We start from the raw sequence: 16,382 nt of genomic DNA on the forward strand, positions 1-16,382 counted from the left end.
AAACTTAGTTATTTATGAGATTATTGTATGTTATTTTAAAAGATATTTTTGCCCTGAGATAATTTTAGGTTTACACATCCTTTTTCCACATACTTGCCATATATATTCTTAATACTCTATGTTCTCATGACATCTTATAGGGAAAGGAAGAGATCTGACCCAAATGGCGTTTCTGCCATAAACAGTAGTGGTTTATTGAGGTCTCTTTCACTAGCTCAGCCACCTTACAAGCTCAGCTTCTTACTGCCTCACAAATCAGACCAACTTTTTCCCAGCTCTGCACGCAAGGCCTCTATCAGATTACTAGGTCTTATATACCCAGCAGGTAATTCTAGTTTGTAAATTTTACATAGGAGACATCAATTAGCATTAGTTTAGCTTAGCAGCAGTCACCTACTGGATTCATGTTATGCCAGAGAACCCATCTTGTCCATTATTCCGTTGATTTATTGTTTTAGTTTTCAGTCTGTGCCATGAATAATCTGAATAAATCTTTCTGTATGGTTCCATTTCTTGTAGATATTGATGAATGTGCTGAAAATGTTTGTGCTCAACTCTGTGTAAACTCTCCAGGAAGTTATAGCTGCTATTGTGATGGCAAAAAAGGGTTCAAGCTCTCTAAGGACATGAAGAATTGTGAGGTAAAACTGCACTATGTAAAATTCCATGTGGAAAATCACAAAGTTAGATATTTCTTCATGACAGCTATAAGTTAGATTAAGGAAAATAGGCAGCTATTTGAGAACTGATTCAAAATTGCTGAGAAAGTGCTGGGAACTCCAAGCTGTGGTTTGGCTCACAAAACAGACCTGGTAGGGATTTGTATGCATGCTCAGTTCATGCATGCTCATTTATAGGAATCCTGTCAAAAGAAGCTTTCCAGCTTTCCTTAGCCAGTCATCTTTATTCCCTGCTGCTTCCAAAATAAGTCCCAGCTTTCTCCTATCAAACAAATAATTCTTGTTCAGATTACTCAGAGCCAGAATACTCCATTTATCCATGTGTTCCCAGGTTTTTTTTAGACTGCTCAGAAGTTTTCGCTCACTCTTTCAGAATTACTCTATGCTTTGCCTGTTTGGGTCAAAAAACCTGGATTGTTTTCCACAGTTCTCATCTGCCACAGCTTAAGAAAAAGCATTTAATAATACTTGCCAGTTGAAGAACATCTTTCAGCCAAGACAGCTGTTCTTGCTCAGTCTGAAAATTTATACTTCTTAGTAGCAGAAAGTTTGTAACTCCAAAGAATCCTAGTTCAAGGATTTTCTCGTGAGTGATTCACTGTATACACTGAAAGGTGCAGGCAGGCTGAGACTTGTTATACTAAGTGAGCTCAGATAACTGCCAATGAAAATACACCTCTAACGTAGTATAACAAAACTGGTCTTGAACTGTAGGAACGAGGTCTGACACAAGTTCTAGCGTGTATTAGATCTTGTTTGTACTTTCTGAAGTTTAATAACTGAACAACACTCGCAGTTATTATCGTTCATTTGGCTTATTCATTAAATAGGAAGAGCATCTTCTAGCTTCATCACGTTATTTTCAATATTGTGTTCAAAAGCGATTAACTTTGTATCTGAAAGTTAGTTTCAGGCCTTTTAATAATAATAATAATAAAAAAGTTTAATCAGCTGAAAATACATGCAGTCCGAAGACTAGTGACAGTAGCAGACATAAAATGAAGCTAGAAAATTCAAGATGAACACCTACACATTTAATGAAACTGCTGCATTGTGAATACAGAAATCAGAGTTTAGGAACTGCATTAACTTTTACCAAAGTACAGCATGTCTTGAGAACAGAAAAGCCCTTCACACCTAGTCTTGATCATTCCCTTTTGTAGGACTTCTATACTGCTGTCATATAGAAGATATCCAAGGGGTGCTGAGGAATAACTTCACCTCAAAGAGACTTTTAGGTTCCTACTAGTCAATGGCATAGGTGCTGTAAACCACATTCTGGAATAATCTCCCACCTCTCTCCACATGCAAAAGCCCAGTTCCCTGTACCTAAAGGAAATCTGAGTGGTTTACTTTTAGAACAAAACTGTAGATATTTCTTTAATTATAACATCACAGTTTCAGAAGACAACAATGTCTTACAATGCATACCTGACATTTCTTTACTGGAAGTTTGGCAAGTTTAAAATTGCACCACATGTAAAATAGATATTATTCCTGGATATAAATGTCTTTAACATTTCAGGTAGGTGAGGACTTAAAAGAATAAGCACCATTTTTTCCCCTCTTAGTGCAACTGCAGTTGGCTGTCTGTGATTTTTCACATTGACTTTGGCTAGAGCATTAGGATTAATCCATTTTACATACTGTTGTAGGCTTTTCAGCTGCCAAAAATACTTAGAATTTCATTTACAGGTTTTCTGAGAATGTAGGTCTTAGAGCTTGGTATCCCCACTAACAGGTATCAGTGATATTAATTCAGTGCTACTCCAGCAGGAATTGTAGTGTTGATTTTGTCACATTCCTTTCCAGAGCTTGAACAGGACAAGTACATTCAAGGAACAGCCAGATAGAAACACTTTCATTAACCTGTTACTTAATCCACTTGTAAATTGTTACTTTTTATTCCAGGTAAATTATTCTAGTAGTACTAGAGATTATTCGGCTATGAATAGTTGTACATCAATATTGATAATGAAAACAAAAGGTTTTTAGTAGGTTTTTTTTTTAATTAAATCTCTTCAAGACACAGTTCTTTCCTCATTCCCTTCTAACTCCTGATCAGATTTAGATTCCAGACACCTTTGGTGATGGAGCCTGACAGGACCCTAGTAGGTGGGAGTCACAGGTCCTTGGTGAAAGGAAAGTACTTGATGGAAGATTTGAATTCTTGATTCAAATGCTAACTATTTAAATATTAGTTGCAAGCAGAGTTCCACCAGAATGCTGTTACAACCTGAATTATCCTCTAACAGTGTAAATAATGGACATCTCAAACAAAATCAAAACCATACCCCTTCATTTGTAAATAGGTAAAAAGAGACAGGCTAGCGGCCAGCAATAGGAATAGGAGTTGTTTCATGACCTATCACAGTGCATTAACAGCATTTTTTTATTCTCTACCATTTTCAGTCTGTTACTGCGTGTATCCCACTGAACCTTGAAAAGAATTATGAACTGCTTTACCTGGCAGAGCAATTTATAGGAATTCCCGTTCTGTATTTAAAGTTTAAATTGCCAAATGTCACAAGGTAAGCATTTGGTATTGATTAAAGTATGCACTGAAATTATGGACATTTGTTTCCATTCATTTTCTGAGGGTTTAGAAAGAGTGCATTACATGAATAAATGCTATCACCATCTCCCCACAGGTTAAGATACCTTTTTATGAGGAGAATGAATTAACTTGAGTTCCTACATATACTAGCGCTTAGAGGAAGCTGGTGTCATTTGAAAGTGGACAGACGAGTAATGTGTCTGGAGTCAGTTTTACAGCATTTCTTATTGGTTGTACCATGTCCTTGAGACACCTCATCAGTATAGACAGCAGCTCTCTTACATGACAAAACTAATAGGTCATCAAGTTTCTTCCAGAGACCACAGAAGCAGGTAGGACGTGATAGCAGCTGTGTCCCAGCCAGAAAACAGTGCACAGCTAGGGTAAAACATGTACCATTGGCATTCAGATGTGATTGCATCTGGGAATAACAGAGTTGGAGACTTCCAGCCATTATAGTCCTGGTCATGAGTGCTGTTGTAGGGAACAGGGTATGGACTGGGAGAAAGAGTTCAAAGAGATACAGACTTGAATGGGCAAAAAAGGAAGAGGATTGAAGGCAGTAAGTTTCCAGTAGTTTGTGGACAAGAGAGCAAAAGGATTGGTGCTTCCCCATCACAGAAGCTTACTCTTCCTCTGAAGGAAAGAGCGGGGGCTGGAGGAGGTGGGAGCCAGTGATACAGATACAGGAAGGCATTCAGAATTCTTAACATGAAATTCACATGTTACAGGAAAATAATTACTGTATAGGTTCCAGTTATATATGGGAAAGACCTTCATTTGGATGTTGCTGCTACTTTACTTCTGCTCTGGGTAAAAGCTGTGACATGCTACACGTACAGCTGAGAAACAAAACCAGGCCAACGCTCCCGCCTCCTCCTCCCCAGTGCTTCCTTTCACAGGGTGTTCCAAGGACACGAGTAGAACACAGTACCTTGTCAAGAGCACTGTCTATATGATTTCCTTTACAGCTGCCAGAACAATTGCTAATGGTAGTGACCCTGTTATTACTTGTGGGCCTCTTCACTACGGCAGCTGAAATTATAGTGTTCTGTGATTTACTGACCGAACAATTTGAGGGTAACAGCAGCAGCAGCTGTTGAGCTGGTGATCCCCAGAGCCACAGAACCTTACAGAAGAACATAAATATGGAGAACTTTTTCCCCTGTCACTATTCCAAGTTGACCAGGCATTAATGCTCTCCTAGAAGACCTTTCTAAGATGATAGATGTTCGCACTACCTTAGTAGCATCTCTGTAAATACAGAATGATTTTTCTGTGGGTCTGCATGAGAGACAATGACATCTAGTGGACAAAGAACAAGACTGAGAGTGAAAGTGACCCGAGTTCTTAATTACAGCTCCCTTACTTGTTTCTTGTTATCATCACCAGATCCTAATTTCTGAATGTTTTGGTTTCTCCTTTCATCCTTTACCTATTTTATCTAGTCCAAACATTCTAGGAGACAAGGGCTGTTTTTCGCTATACTTATACTCTTTTCCACTGTACAGGTTCTATAATGTAAACCATAATTTTTGCTACATGCACAAGTTCAACCAACTGCCAAGATCCAAACAGCAAATCCTTGAATTAAAGAATAACATATAAAAGGCAGCAGTAACCAGAACAAATTGCTAGGTTATAATTGTTGTAGGATGACACTTGGCAATCCTGTTGTACTGAAGCACATCATAGATCATGTATTTTTTTCACAACGCAGCTCCACAAATTGCAATAGGAATATTACATCTATCTTCTTTCTCGAGGGAGTGTGATATCTTTTCTATGTAAAGCTCATAGCAGATTTGGGAACTGAACCAAGGCTCTTTCAAATCCCAGCTCAGGGTGTTAATCTCAAAACTGTTCACTGGATTTGTATGAAGAAGGCTTACATTAGATTCTGGTTTTTTACTAATTGTGTGCAAATATCACAGGTGCTTAGATACAGAGTTACCAAAAGTTTAATATCTATGAATTTTTTTTCTTACCCTATTAATGAGATATCTCAGGCTATACAGTATTTTATGTTTCCTGTCTTCTTATTAAGATTCCTTGTTCATAACTCAGATTTACAGCAGAATTTGATTTCCGGACATATGATGCTGAGGGAGTTATACTGTATGCAGAATCCCTTGACAATACAGCATGGATCTTGCTTGCTCTTCGTGATGGAAAAATTGAAGTTCAGTTCAAGAATGAATTTGTAACAAAAGTCACCAGTGGCGGCAAAGCCATTAATGATGGACTGTGGCATATAGTAAGCTGAGTTTTCTTCTCCCCTTTCCTTCTTTTAACCCCTTAATGGGAACATTCTGTCTTGATAAGTAAATTCGGGGGCAACTATTAAAAAAGCTTAACATGATGCCCTCAAGTCTCCGATTTAAAAATCAACCAAGATCGTGACATCTATTTACAATCAAGAAAGAGGTAACTACCACTAGCTGGCAATATAGGAATTATTCTTTGTAATCATGAAAAAGGAAGCAGCAGAGTTTTAAAAAGTGTGATTGCATGGTCAAGTGCAGTTATTAGATACTTTATCTAGAGACCAAGTTTAACATTTGCTAGACCAGAAATCCATCTTGTTCTTCAAGCTTGCATACCTAAGATGAAAGGCCTTGGTCACTTACACTATCTATAAATCATACTAAATTATTAGCATCAATTGGGATTTATTTTTAAAGGGGGGTGGGAGAAGCTAGGATTCTGCTTAGACCTCCTGTTTCAGTTCAGTACAACTTCCTAGAGATTAAAAATCTACTTTGATGCCTAATAATAGTGGGACCAGCAATGAACCTATTTTGTCTATGTTTCATCTGAAGATTCAATCCTCTGTAGCAGGTTGCACTGACATAGAGAACTGTGTGCCATATGTGGACTTGATATAGAGCAATTGTAGAAATGAGCTTCTGGCAAACTCTATAGCACATAAAGCTGTCTAGTCAGCTGCATGGGTTTTCCCAAGGGCAGGATAGGGGTGGAATGGATGATCATCCTCCTGTGGATGTCCATGCAGATGGATCGTATCCTGATTCAAATTTGAATTTGCTGTAAATATTGACTGCATTAAAACTAATTTACAAGTTAGACACTTAGAGAAACATTAGTAATGCTTCCTATGGGTGTATGTAATTAGTATTTAAAATATTCTACATGTTTGTGTGTGTATATGTAATTATTTATATTTAATTCTAGATATCAGTTGAAGAACTAGAACACAGCATCAGTGTAAAAATAGCTAAAGAAGCCGTGATGAGTATTAACAGTCCAGGAACTCTTTTTAAACAATCACAGGGCTTCTTGGAAACTAAGGTGTACATTGCAGGATTACCTCGCAGAGTAGACAACACTCTTGTTAAACAGGTAACTAAAATAGTAAGAGTAATGTTGATTAATACTGTTCTGTTATTTGTTTGGGTTTATTTTATTGACTTAGTAGTCACACAGGAAGGAAGAGCTGCATGGAATCCGTTTAGAAAATGAAAGTTACGTTATTAAAACACTGTTCTGAAAATAAATATGCATGGAGCTTTGTAGTCTGTCTTAAGTTAGGTTTCAGTTGTGAAAACTTACCATCTAATCATAGAATGGCTCGGGTCAAAAGGGACCTTAAAGTTCATCTAGGGACACCTTTCACTAGACCAGGTTGCTTAAAGCCCCGTCCAACCTGGCCTTGAACACTGCCAGGGATGGGGCATCCACAACTTCTCTTCTAACATCTAACCTACATCTATTTCAGTTTAAAATCATGCCGCCTTGTCCTGTCACTACCTGCCCTTGTAAAAAGTCCTTCTCTAGATTTTTTGTATGCCCCCTTTAGGTATTGGAAGACTGTTTTAAGATCTCCCCAAAGCCTTAATCTTTCAGGATTCTGTAGTCCATTTCCTAATGTAGCTTTAAGATTCCCTAAATCATGTCTGCTGCAGGAGCATTTCACGATGATTCATGTTTCTGGTGCTGGTCTTGGCTAGGCTCTGAATAGGTATGGAATTTACTGTGCAGGCAGCACGATGAGCATTCATTTCTGCTAGGTTTTATAATAGCCCAGGCTAGACAAGGCCCATGGTTCTCTCAGTCTTCCATCCTTAACAGCTCTGTCTTATGCTGGGGATGGGTACAGTCAAGTTGTTGCAACTGGCTACTTCACAGTCCAGAAGTCCTCAAACTAATTGGCAGTCTAAAGAGAGGTGCAGGAAGTAGCTGTACAGTAGAGAGTGCACCTTCCCCCTCCCCCCCCGACCCATTTTTGTCAAAAGTGAATCAGAAGAAATATGAAGCAATACAACAACATCCCATTACCAATAGAAGGTAGTTTCAGAAATTTCTTTGTACTTCAGTACAAGGAGAAAACAGAACCTTAAACAAGGAGCAGTGCTAGTCATCATTGTCTTTCAGCTACAGAAATGCTGTTGTGACCTGAACAAAAGGACAGCATGACCTTTAAAAATTGAAGCAATCTTTTTGTACAGATTGCTGGCATCAAAATGGAAAACATTATTAAATCAGAAATACCTTTTGAAGGCTGAGGTACTGAATGCATGCCATTTGTTTGCTCCCAGCATCAGTGGTGTAACCTATCACGTTGATAAGGCTATTATTGGCTGCCCAGAAAGAAGCTGACATGTAAAGTAATGCCATATTATTAGCATTTTTAAACAACTTTGAATGCAAACACCTCATATTGTAATTCTTCTACAGATTAACCCTCGGCTAGATGGGTGCATTCGTGCCTGGAACTTGATGAATCAGGGACACTCAGGTGTAAAAGAAGTTATTCAAGAAAAACAAAGCAAACACTGTTTAGTAGCAGTGGGGAGAGGATCCTTCTACCCTGGCACTGGAATGGCCATGTTTCAGATTAACTATAGTAAGTATTTTTCTGTCTATTTCTGTATTTTTTGCTGGACTGGTGATGGAACTGATGAATTGTTAAAAGAAAGGAGGGTAAAAAAATTAGAAAGAAAAACACCCACACAAACCAAGCTGTTTGCATCCAGCAAGGATTCCGGTAAATTCTGTTAGAAATTTGCTTGAATGAGAAGTCTGATCCCATTGATGTCATCCGTTTAATTTCTGAAATACTTCAGGTTAGAAAGTGATTCTTTACTTGCAAAGGACAGGCATTCTTGAACACATTCACTTTCCAATGACCTAATTCTGTCTCCTCTTCATCAATGGGAAAGCTATCATGTTACTGACAGAAAAAGAAGATTGGGGATGGAGAAAATAATCACTGCAATTCTGCTTCTAAACGAACATCCTGTCTAGAGGTTTTAGGTGCATCTCTTGCTCCTTCCTGAGCACAGAACTTTCTTGCCTGGCCTGCCCTAATTTCAAAGTTTCCAAACCAGAATCTCCAAAATGAGCCCAAAATGAAAAAATTCTGTTGAGCATCATCCCAAATCCTGTTGTCGTTATACTCATCCCCAACTGAAACACTATGCTATCCTTTAGCTCTCTCCTCTGATCCCCAATCCTTTTCATCCCAGGACTTGCTATTCTGTCCCATTCTATTTTATATTTTGCTATTCTTCGTATTCTTTTCTTGCTTTTCTATTTTCTTTCTTTAAATTCCGTAGCCCATTTCAAAAGATTTCTCCAGCTTCTTATATTCTATGCTTCAAAAAAAACTTAAATCAGTTTCCTATGCCACTCAAGTTTCCTCAAATTTCCTCCCTTTCATTCACTGATGCTATGCTGCCATGACTCCTCCTGACCTTTGTGTTTGGGGCTGGTACCACAATTTCACTCTCTCCTTTCTGTTCTCACCGGCTGCTCCCCCCTCAAGAGGCTTTCCACACTTAACTGCTGCCTTTCCATGAGCTGTTATAGCCCACTGTCTCCCTGCCCATTTGGCTTTGTGTAGGAATGTACCCTCACCTCATATTTTTAGGATTTCAAGAAACTACTAGAAATCAAGAAACTACTAGATTTGACAGGGAAGGGGCAGAGAGAGAAGAGGCACTGGAAGAAAAGATACAAAAGATGACAAATATCTCTTTAAATAGTATTTTTTATATAAGCTTCACTATGAATGTACCATATGAAATCATATTTGCACCATCTGCATCTTTATGCACCTGCATATTCATATTATAGTAGTGGAGCTGCTTTGGAATGGTAAAGTGTACGAAAACTGCTATCTTCTACTCAGTGGCAGCAATTTATAAGTAAAGTAGGTTTTTGTGTTTCATTTTGAACTGACCTTTAATGAACGCGGCACCTTTTCCACACTAGAGTGGAGAAGGCAAGAAAAGAAAAAAAAAAGAAGTCCAATAAGCAAATAAGCACAAAAGATTAGGGAAGATGCAATATTAGAAGGTTGGGGTTTTGTTTGTTTGTGGTGGGTCTTTTTTGGTTGGTTGGTTTGTTATTGTTTGTTGTTGTTGTTGTTTCTTTTTTTGTTGTTTTGGAGGTTTTTTTGATTTATTTTTTTTTTTCTAAAAGACTTATAGTTCTTCCTAAAAGTTCCAAGTTAAAACTGTTTGGGGTTTTTTTTGTTTGTTTGTTTCTGGAGATTAGTACAAATTTTTCCACAGTGGGAGCAGATCAAATACTAATGTTTGACTCCATATCAGTTTTTCATTAGCAGATGGATTTATTCGTTTCAATTATTCTTTTTAAAACAGATGATCTTGACAGTGCTGAAGATTGGCTAATAAATGTGTCTATGACTATTCGCCCATCCACAGACACTGGTGTTATGTTTGCCTTGGTTTCTGGTGAAACAGTGCCTCTTGCTTTGTCCATAGTGGACTCTAACTCCTCTGACTCACAGGTGAACTTACAATTATCATAGCAGCTGATATGCATAAGTCACACCTCTTGTTTTTGTCTCACATAACTTACTACTCCATTTGTGAAAAATCAAACTAAAAAGCGCTACTCACATTAATACATTAATATTTTGAAAAGCACTTAGATCATATATTAATGACTGCTACATCAGTGACTAAGCATTAAGCGCTCTTATGTCAGGTAGTATCCGTTACATCACATCTTCTTCAACCTTTCCTTCCAAATGCACAAAACAGAAAGGGGAATATGACAGAAGTTGAAGGATGATATTATAGTAATGGCATCATGTTAGTTTTGATTTATAAACGGATCTTTTCGTCCTTATATTTCCATTTGCATCTATTTAACCTGTTTACATCAGGTATCCTAAAATAGACCGTGATTATACACCATGGCTAATCCATGCTTTTGCCTGAAAAAAGAACCTGTAATGAACACGTGGTTACCTTTTAAACTGTAGCAGTACTCCTTTTGCCTGTAAGAGGAACAGGACTTCACCTCAGAACCATAACCAAAGATTTTTTTTTACAGTGAACATTCTCACTTATAAATTTAAGAATATAAATAAATGTAGTGATTTTACATCCACATGGGTAACTTTTCCCACTTAAGGTACCAGGTTTTAAAATGTGGCTCTAACATTTCCTTTTCTTCTACTTCCAAATATAAAATGTATCAGAACTAAGTATAATTGTGTGTTAAAGTTATATGTGACATCTTCTTAACTTATTATTCTTCCAATTAGAAAATCATTGTGACCATTCGAAACATCACTGTTGCGCATCTGGAATCAAAGAAGTTATGTACGCCCAGAAAAGTGCTAGTTGGACTTCTGGTAACCAAACAGCAACTTGAACTGTCTGTTGATTCTCAGACAGACAGAAGCAATACAGAGCAACTGTCTATCCTGCATCAAGCAATGATGGCAAATGTTGTTACCTACTTGGGCGGCCTGCCAGGTAAATTCTATTTCTTTTAATTAATTTGATTATTTGTACAAGCCTGATTATATTCAGCTTTGCCCAAGGTAGAAAAAGCCTATAAGTGTACAGAAAAACAGGGTTTTTTTTCCACAAATGCTTCTTGTTTCATTCAATCTATTCACCTTTTGAGGGAGCCTGCTTTTCAACAGTAGCATTTCTAGGCCCATTAAAAGATATGAGTGTCTCTCTAGAGGTTTGGGTGTAGGAAATGTCTTGATTTTTGAGCTGGAGAGGAGTGAGCATTGCATATTTATGAAATGCCACCAGCTGGCGCAATTTAGGAACGGCATCGAGAATGTAAGAAAGCTAGACATTTGTAAGTTGTCAGAAGTGCAGAAGTCAGGAATATGGTTTCAGGAATTAAACTCTGGGAAATAGATGACCAGCACTCTCTATGAGACAGAAAACGTGTTGAAACAGCAAATATTTTGTTTAAAGCAAGCTGCAAGTGTATCCACAGTCTTAAGACATGTGCAAGCATTAATTTGTATGGGAAGTGTACACATGTTTATCTATAAAATAGCTTAACTTCAGGGTGAATCATCAAGAGCATTGCCGGAGATGAGGAATTTTCAAAGCCTAAGAGCCTCAATCTTGAAAATTGGTAGAGGAAAGACACCAAGGTTACAACATTACTTCTGGCAGAGCTTTTCTGTATCCTCCAAGAACGTTATTTTAGGCAGAATAAGTCACAATTCCTAAGGAAATTCTAAGAGTTTGACCTACATAGTCTTGAATTGACTTCCATTTTACATGTAGGCTGCAGTGTCATAGCACTGCCCCAGATATAGCTGCTCTTTATCTGCAGTATGTTTCTTCTGCAGGAGGCAAAGGTGCACAGGAGTAGAAAAAGGGGAGGAGCTAAGTATCTGTTGGAGATGATCACTTTAGGCATTTCTTCCACGGTAGCATACACAAAGGAAGGTGGAATTATGGCTCCACCCTCTACACTTGCTTGTCAGACTAGAAGGAAGGTGTTTAGGGCAGCACTGCAGGTGCCACAGCCTCTGTCTGAAGTGGTGGTTACCTCAGTATACAGGCCCATATGGTGGAATTTCCTTGTTCTCTACAAGTCTTCGTACACTGGTAATCAAGTCTGTAATAAGATTTAGGCACCACGTATGACAGTTTCTCCTTTAATTTTGTTTTTGAATGGATATGCAATATCTTTGAAACCAGTTAACTAGGTGAGTTCAATTCGAGTGTATAGAATGTGAAGAATGCACTAATGGTGTAGTACTGTCAGATACTGCAATAGGTAAGAGACAGTGTTTTTGTAATACCTGTTCACTTTTAAAAGAGAGATGAAGTCAGTATTTACTTAGTAGAGATGAGTCAGTAGGTTAACTGAGCCATAGTAACTTAACAAATATCCGAGTAATTTCTTGGACATCTTCATCTTTGTGATATTTAAACGATTCTAGTACATTGCCAGCCACAGAGAAATTGGCATTTTGAGAGCTAGGACCTGGGCTTTAGTCATTCATCCCAAACAGATAGGAAGCAGGTGTTAGTTACTTGCTGCTCCTCTAAAGTAAGCGTATCTTCAACATGCAAATTAACAAAAAACCTCTGTACACATAAACAGTTTCTACTTAAAGGTCTCACAAAAGCTACAGCACCCCCCACATTATCCAAAGAAGCCTCTCCCACAACAGCCTCTGCTACCAAAGAAATTAAAACTAATGTAGGAAAACTACTTCTGGTTCCCATGTATGGCCAGTTTGGCTACACCAATTTATTTACTTACTCTAACTTGCCCCTCAAAAGCCTCTGGGATTACTGAACGGTATAAAAAAAGTAGGTAAGGATCCCCACATTTAGCTACAGTGCTTTTAACAGTATGGGTAAAAGGCACGTAACAAAGACCAGAAATCCCCATTTTTTTATACACATTTCTCCAAACTAGTACCAGCATGCTTTGGAAGCATGCCTTTTTGTTAATTAATTCAGCACAACCAGTGCAAGCTAAATGAGACTTGCATGGTTCTGTGGCAGCAGAGTTATCACTGGAGTAAAAAGAGCAATAGAGCATGATTCTGCAGGACTGTGCAGTACTTCATCTTACAGCAAAATAAAAATCACAAGGAAGCAACATTTCTTGTTCCCCAGACAATAAAGTCTGTCTTCTAGAAGGGATAGATGATTAACATCTGAAAAAAAAAAGATGATGCTCTGGAGATCAGCTTCTAGGCATCCTCATCCTAGTTGCTGAATGTACTTGGATGACCTTATGTTTACCCTGTAAGAATCCAGTTGTACCCTAAGACCTCAGAACAATGCCTGCTTGATTTCTGTGCTTAACATATTGTTTCCTGAAGCATATCCAAACAATACCTAAATGAGCAACAGATAAAAAGTGAGTCTTTTACAGAGAATTCACTTTGAAGAAGCAGTAAGGAAGCAGTAAAATGTGTGTAGTTCCCAGGAGTCCCCTGAGAACTTGCAGATTTGAATCCAGAGAAGCTTTCTGGCAAAAGCAAGATGGTTCTTTCCGTGACCTCTAGATCCATAAACATCTGTTTGTAGGTCAGGACAAGAATAGTGGACTCCAAGAAACAAACTGTTGGATCACTTGTTAATACAGGAAATGCTACTATGAAGAACATTCATGTAGTTCAGTTTCAGGGTGGAAATAATCTTCTAAGGCACATTTCAAATTTCACTGACCTTTCTCAGCTTTGCCAACTTCATCTCAATCTTTAAAAAAAAAAAAAAAAAAAAAAAAAGAGAAGAACCCAAGTGTTTCCTGCCAAATTCCTCATCTCTTGTGGCTGACTAATGGATGGGGGATTGAAGTATTCCCCATGGTTTTGCTAATCTGAAAAATACATAAGAATTTGCAAGCATTGGCCTAATCAATTGAATGTGTTTCTGTGCAGATGTTCCTCTGGGTGCTACGTTAGTAACCGCTTTTTACAATGGCTGCATGGAGGTGGAGGTCAACAACAGACAGCTGGATCTGGATGAAGCCGTTTCTAAACACAATGACATTAGATCTCACTCGTGCCCACTGATTATGCAGTAACCATTCAATTCTTAATTTAACTTTTTTCTTTCAGATATAATTTGTGTAATTAGTCTCATGCCATAATGAAGCCTGTATTATGTTATTCAACATGTGCCAGGAAAATAATCAACAGCATGTTTTTCCTCCCTTTTATATAGAAGGGGGGGAAAATCCCCTCGTTTCAGCTGTAAAGAGACAATCAAGATAAAATTCTGTAAGATGTTCTTTTATTCATATCAGTGATAAATCTTAAAGCTAGATTTATCTTCCATGTTCATACTATGCTCTTGATATATTTAGTTTGGAGAAAGAGTTCAGGAAGTTCTGTTTAGAACCAATTTTACTACTCATTTTTCATATATTAGCACAGAGTCACAAGTTGCACATTTTGGTCATGTGTTTGAATCTAAACAAAACCAGTCTTATTAAACTTCTCCAAGCATCACATGCAAAGAAAAACCTCTACAGATTTTCTAATATGTGCTTGTGGTAAAGGAAAAGAAAAAAACCCCAACAGAATCCGGAGCCCAAGCTCTCTGTGAATATGTTTACAAGTTGTATCAATATCAGTAAAGCAACTTCAGAACTGAAATGTTTTTGTAAGTAGCTCAATTTTTGAAAATAGTTTTTATTTTACTGTACCAGCTTTAATGCTTCTATCTTAGGGACCCAGCTTTAGGCTTTTAAAAGAGTTCTGGATTACGTCAGGTAATTTACTTTCAGAGTCAGTTAAAACACACCCCAGGCAATTTTGGAAAACAGGAGATGGCTTGAAAGAATGTGCTCTGGTCTTCATCACGGGATATCCAACTGGAATTTGCCAAGTAAAGCTGAGAAATTATGGCAGACATTTCTTCCATTCATGACAAATCTAGCACTCCTCAATCTGAGCACCGTCTAATGGTCCATTATTTTCCTGTTATCTAGGTCAATCTTGCATTCACAGAGCCCCAGAAGAAACTTATTTGTGAGCCCTGTTGCAGTTGTGTTTCTGACATACTTGAAAGCCTAAATTTTGCTAGCAACATCAGAACGTAAAGCCATATTCTGCTCAGCCACTTTAATAGAAGAGGTAATTAGAAAAATACTGTTTTTCTCAGGTGTACTTATTTCAAGCAATTTTAATATTATTTTTACATCCTTTGAGCATTCCTTCCACTTCCAACCTCGTTTTCACACAACCAGGAACCCTCCCGTTCAGCTCACCTAGTGGGTTTTTTAACCCCAAACCAAATAAATAGCAAGAAAATTGCTGTAAGTGATGAATACATACTCTCATCCATCAACTGGAGAGACATTTATCTGCCAGGATTCTTGACCTGAGGTTTGCTTTCTTCACTCGAGACATTGAAGAAGAAATGTATGTGCAGAAGGATGGATTGTGACAATATTCATTTTGAGGATTGCCTTTCTCCAGAGATATTCCCAGTGACGTTAGCAAGGTTTCTTTCATTGTCAAGTCCTAACATTAGTACCTTCGTATTGCAGAATCCGAGCCCATCTTTCAACATTATTACTTTGTCTGAGGTTATTGTTGACTTCACTTCCCACTTGCATAATGTAATACATTGGTTTCTCCCAAGTCCATGAAGGGCAAATAACTGCAGGAAAGCACCCCTCCCTGGTCTCCTCCCATCCCAACACACACATTCTTCATTTGGGCCCAAGTAGATGAATAACTTGACTGAAATAAGTGGGTTTTGTATGCGAGACAGAGCTGAATCGGGACAAATACACGTGATCATTTATAGTATCTCAGCAGTGCCTACTGAATTCTGGAAAGCCCTTGGGTCAGTCTCTGCCTTGTACAACAAATACCAATGATGAGAGATGAGGAACACAAAATAAAGTGTCAGCAGTACTCAGTGCTTATGTTGGCCTGTGATAATAGAAGAAAAGGGAATTTTTGGTGGGGTTTTCTTTTGTTGTTTGTTTTTTAGGTTTTGGATTTTAAGTGTAATAAATGGTATAGAGATGAAAGAAAAAAAATCACTGCATTTTCTCACACGTACACCATTTCTTTGTTGTCACAGAATAATATTTTAGGGTTTTGTAGTTATAATGAAACCTCTGCATTTTTTTTTAATGTAAAAGTGCCTCCCTCTTGTAAGAATTAAATAAAGCCGCATTTGCAAGTTTCTTTTTATTTTAAGTTGTATTTGCATATCTCTGTTCATTTTCACCATGCAAGACTTGTCCTACTGGAAAATGGCTTACTCAAGAGATTGTGATAATCCAGCAAAGAAATGAATTGGCTCAAATTAATATGCTATGCAAATAGGCATCCATATTCTCTAGATAAATTTGTAAGTTTAGTAATTGTTAATATTGCCTGAGGAAATTAAGCTTTGCTT

At 37.8% G+C, this 16,382-nt stretch overlaps 1 protein-coding gene across 3 annotated transcripts in view; it reads left to right on the top strand.

Moving 5' to 3' along the window:
- Window positions 1–16,180, top strand: part of PROS1 (protein S) — a 33,170-nt gene extending 16,990 nt beyond the window's left edge. For 2 of the 3 annotated variants that reach the window (XM_030471486.1, XM_030471487.1), the window contains exons 8-15: window positions 520–641; window positions 3,093–3,211; window positions 5,305–5,494; window positions 6,433–6,600; window positions 7,936–8,104; window positions 9,867–10,015; window positions 10,781–10,994; window positions 13,901–16,180. In XM_030471486.1, coding sequence (XP_030327346.1) covers window positions 520–641; window positions 3,093–3,211; window positions 5,305–5,494; window positions 6,433–6,600; window positions 7,936–8,104; window positions 9,867–10,015; window positions 10,781–10,994; window positions 13,901–14,046 — 1,277 coding nt within the window. In that variant the 3' untranslated portion in view covers window positions 14,047–16,180. The remainder of the gene's footprint in view (window positions 1–519; window positions 642–3,092; window positions 3,212–5,304; window positions 5,495–6,432; window positions 6,601–7,935; window positions 8,105–9,866; window positions 10,016–10,780; window positions 10,995–13,900) is intronic. The other variant, XR_003989360.1, reaches the window with a different exon arrangement.
- The last annotated feature ends 202 nt before the right edge of the window (window positions 16,181–16,382 follow it).

Source organism: Strigops habroptila, chromosome 2, assembly GCF_004027225.2.
Source record: "Strigops habroptila isolate Jane chromosome 2, bStrHab1.2.pri, whole genome shotgun sequence".
NCBI classification, from domain to species: domain Eukaryota; kingdom Metazoa; phylum Chordata; class Aves; order Psittaciformes; family Psittacidae; genus Strigops; species Strigops habroptila.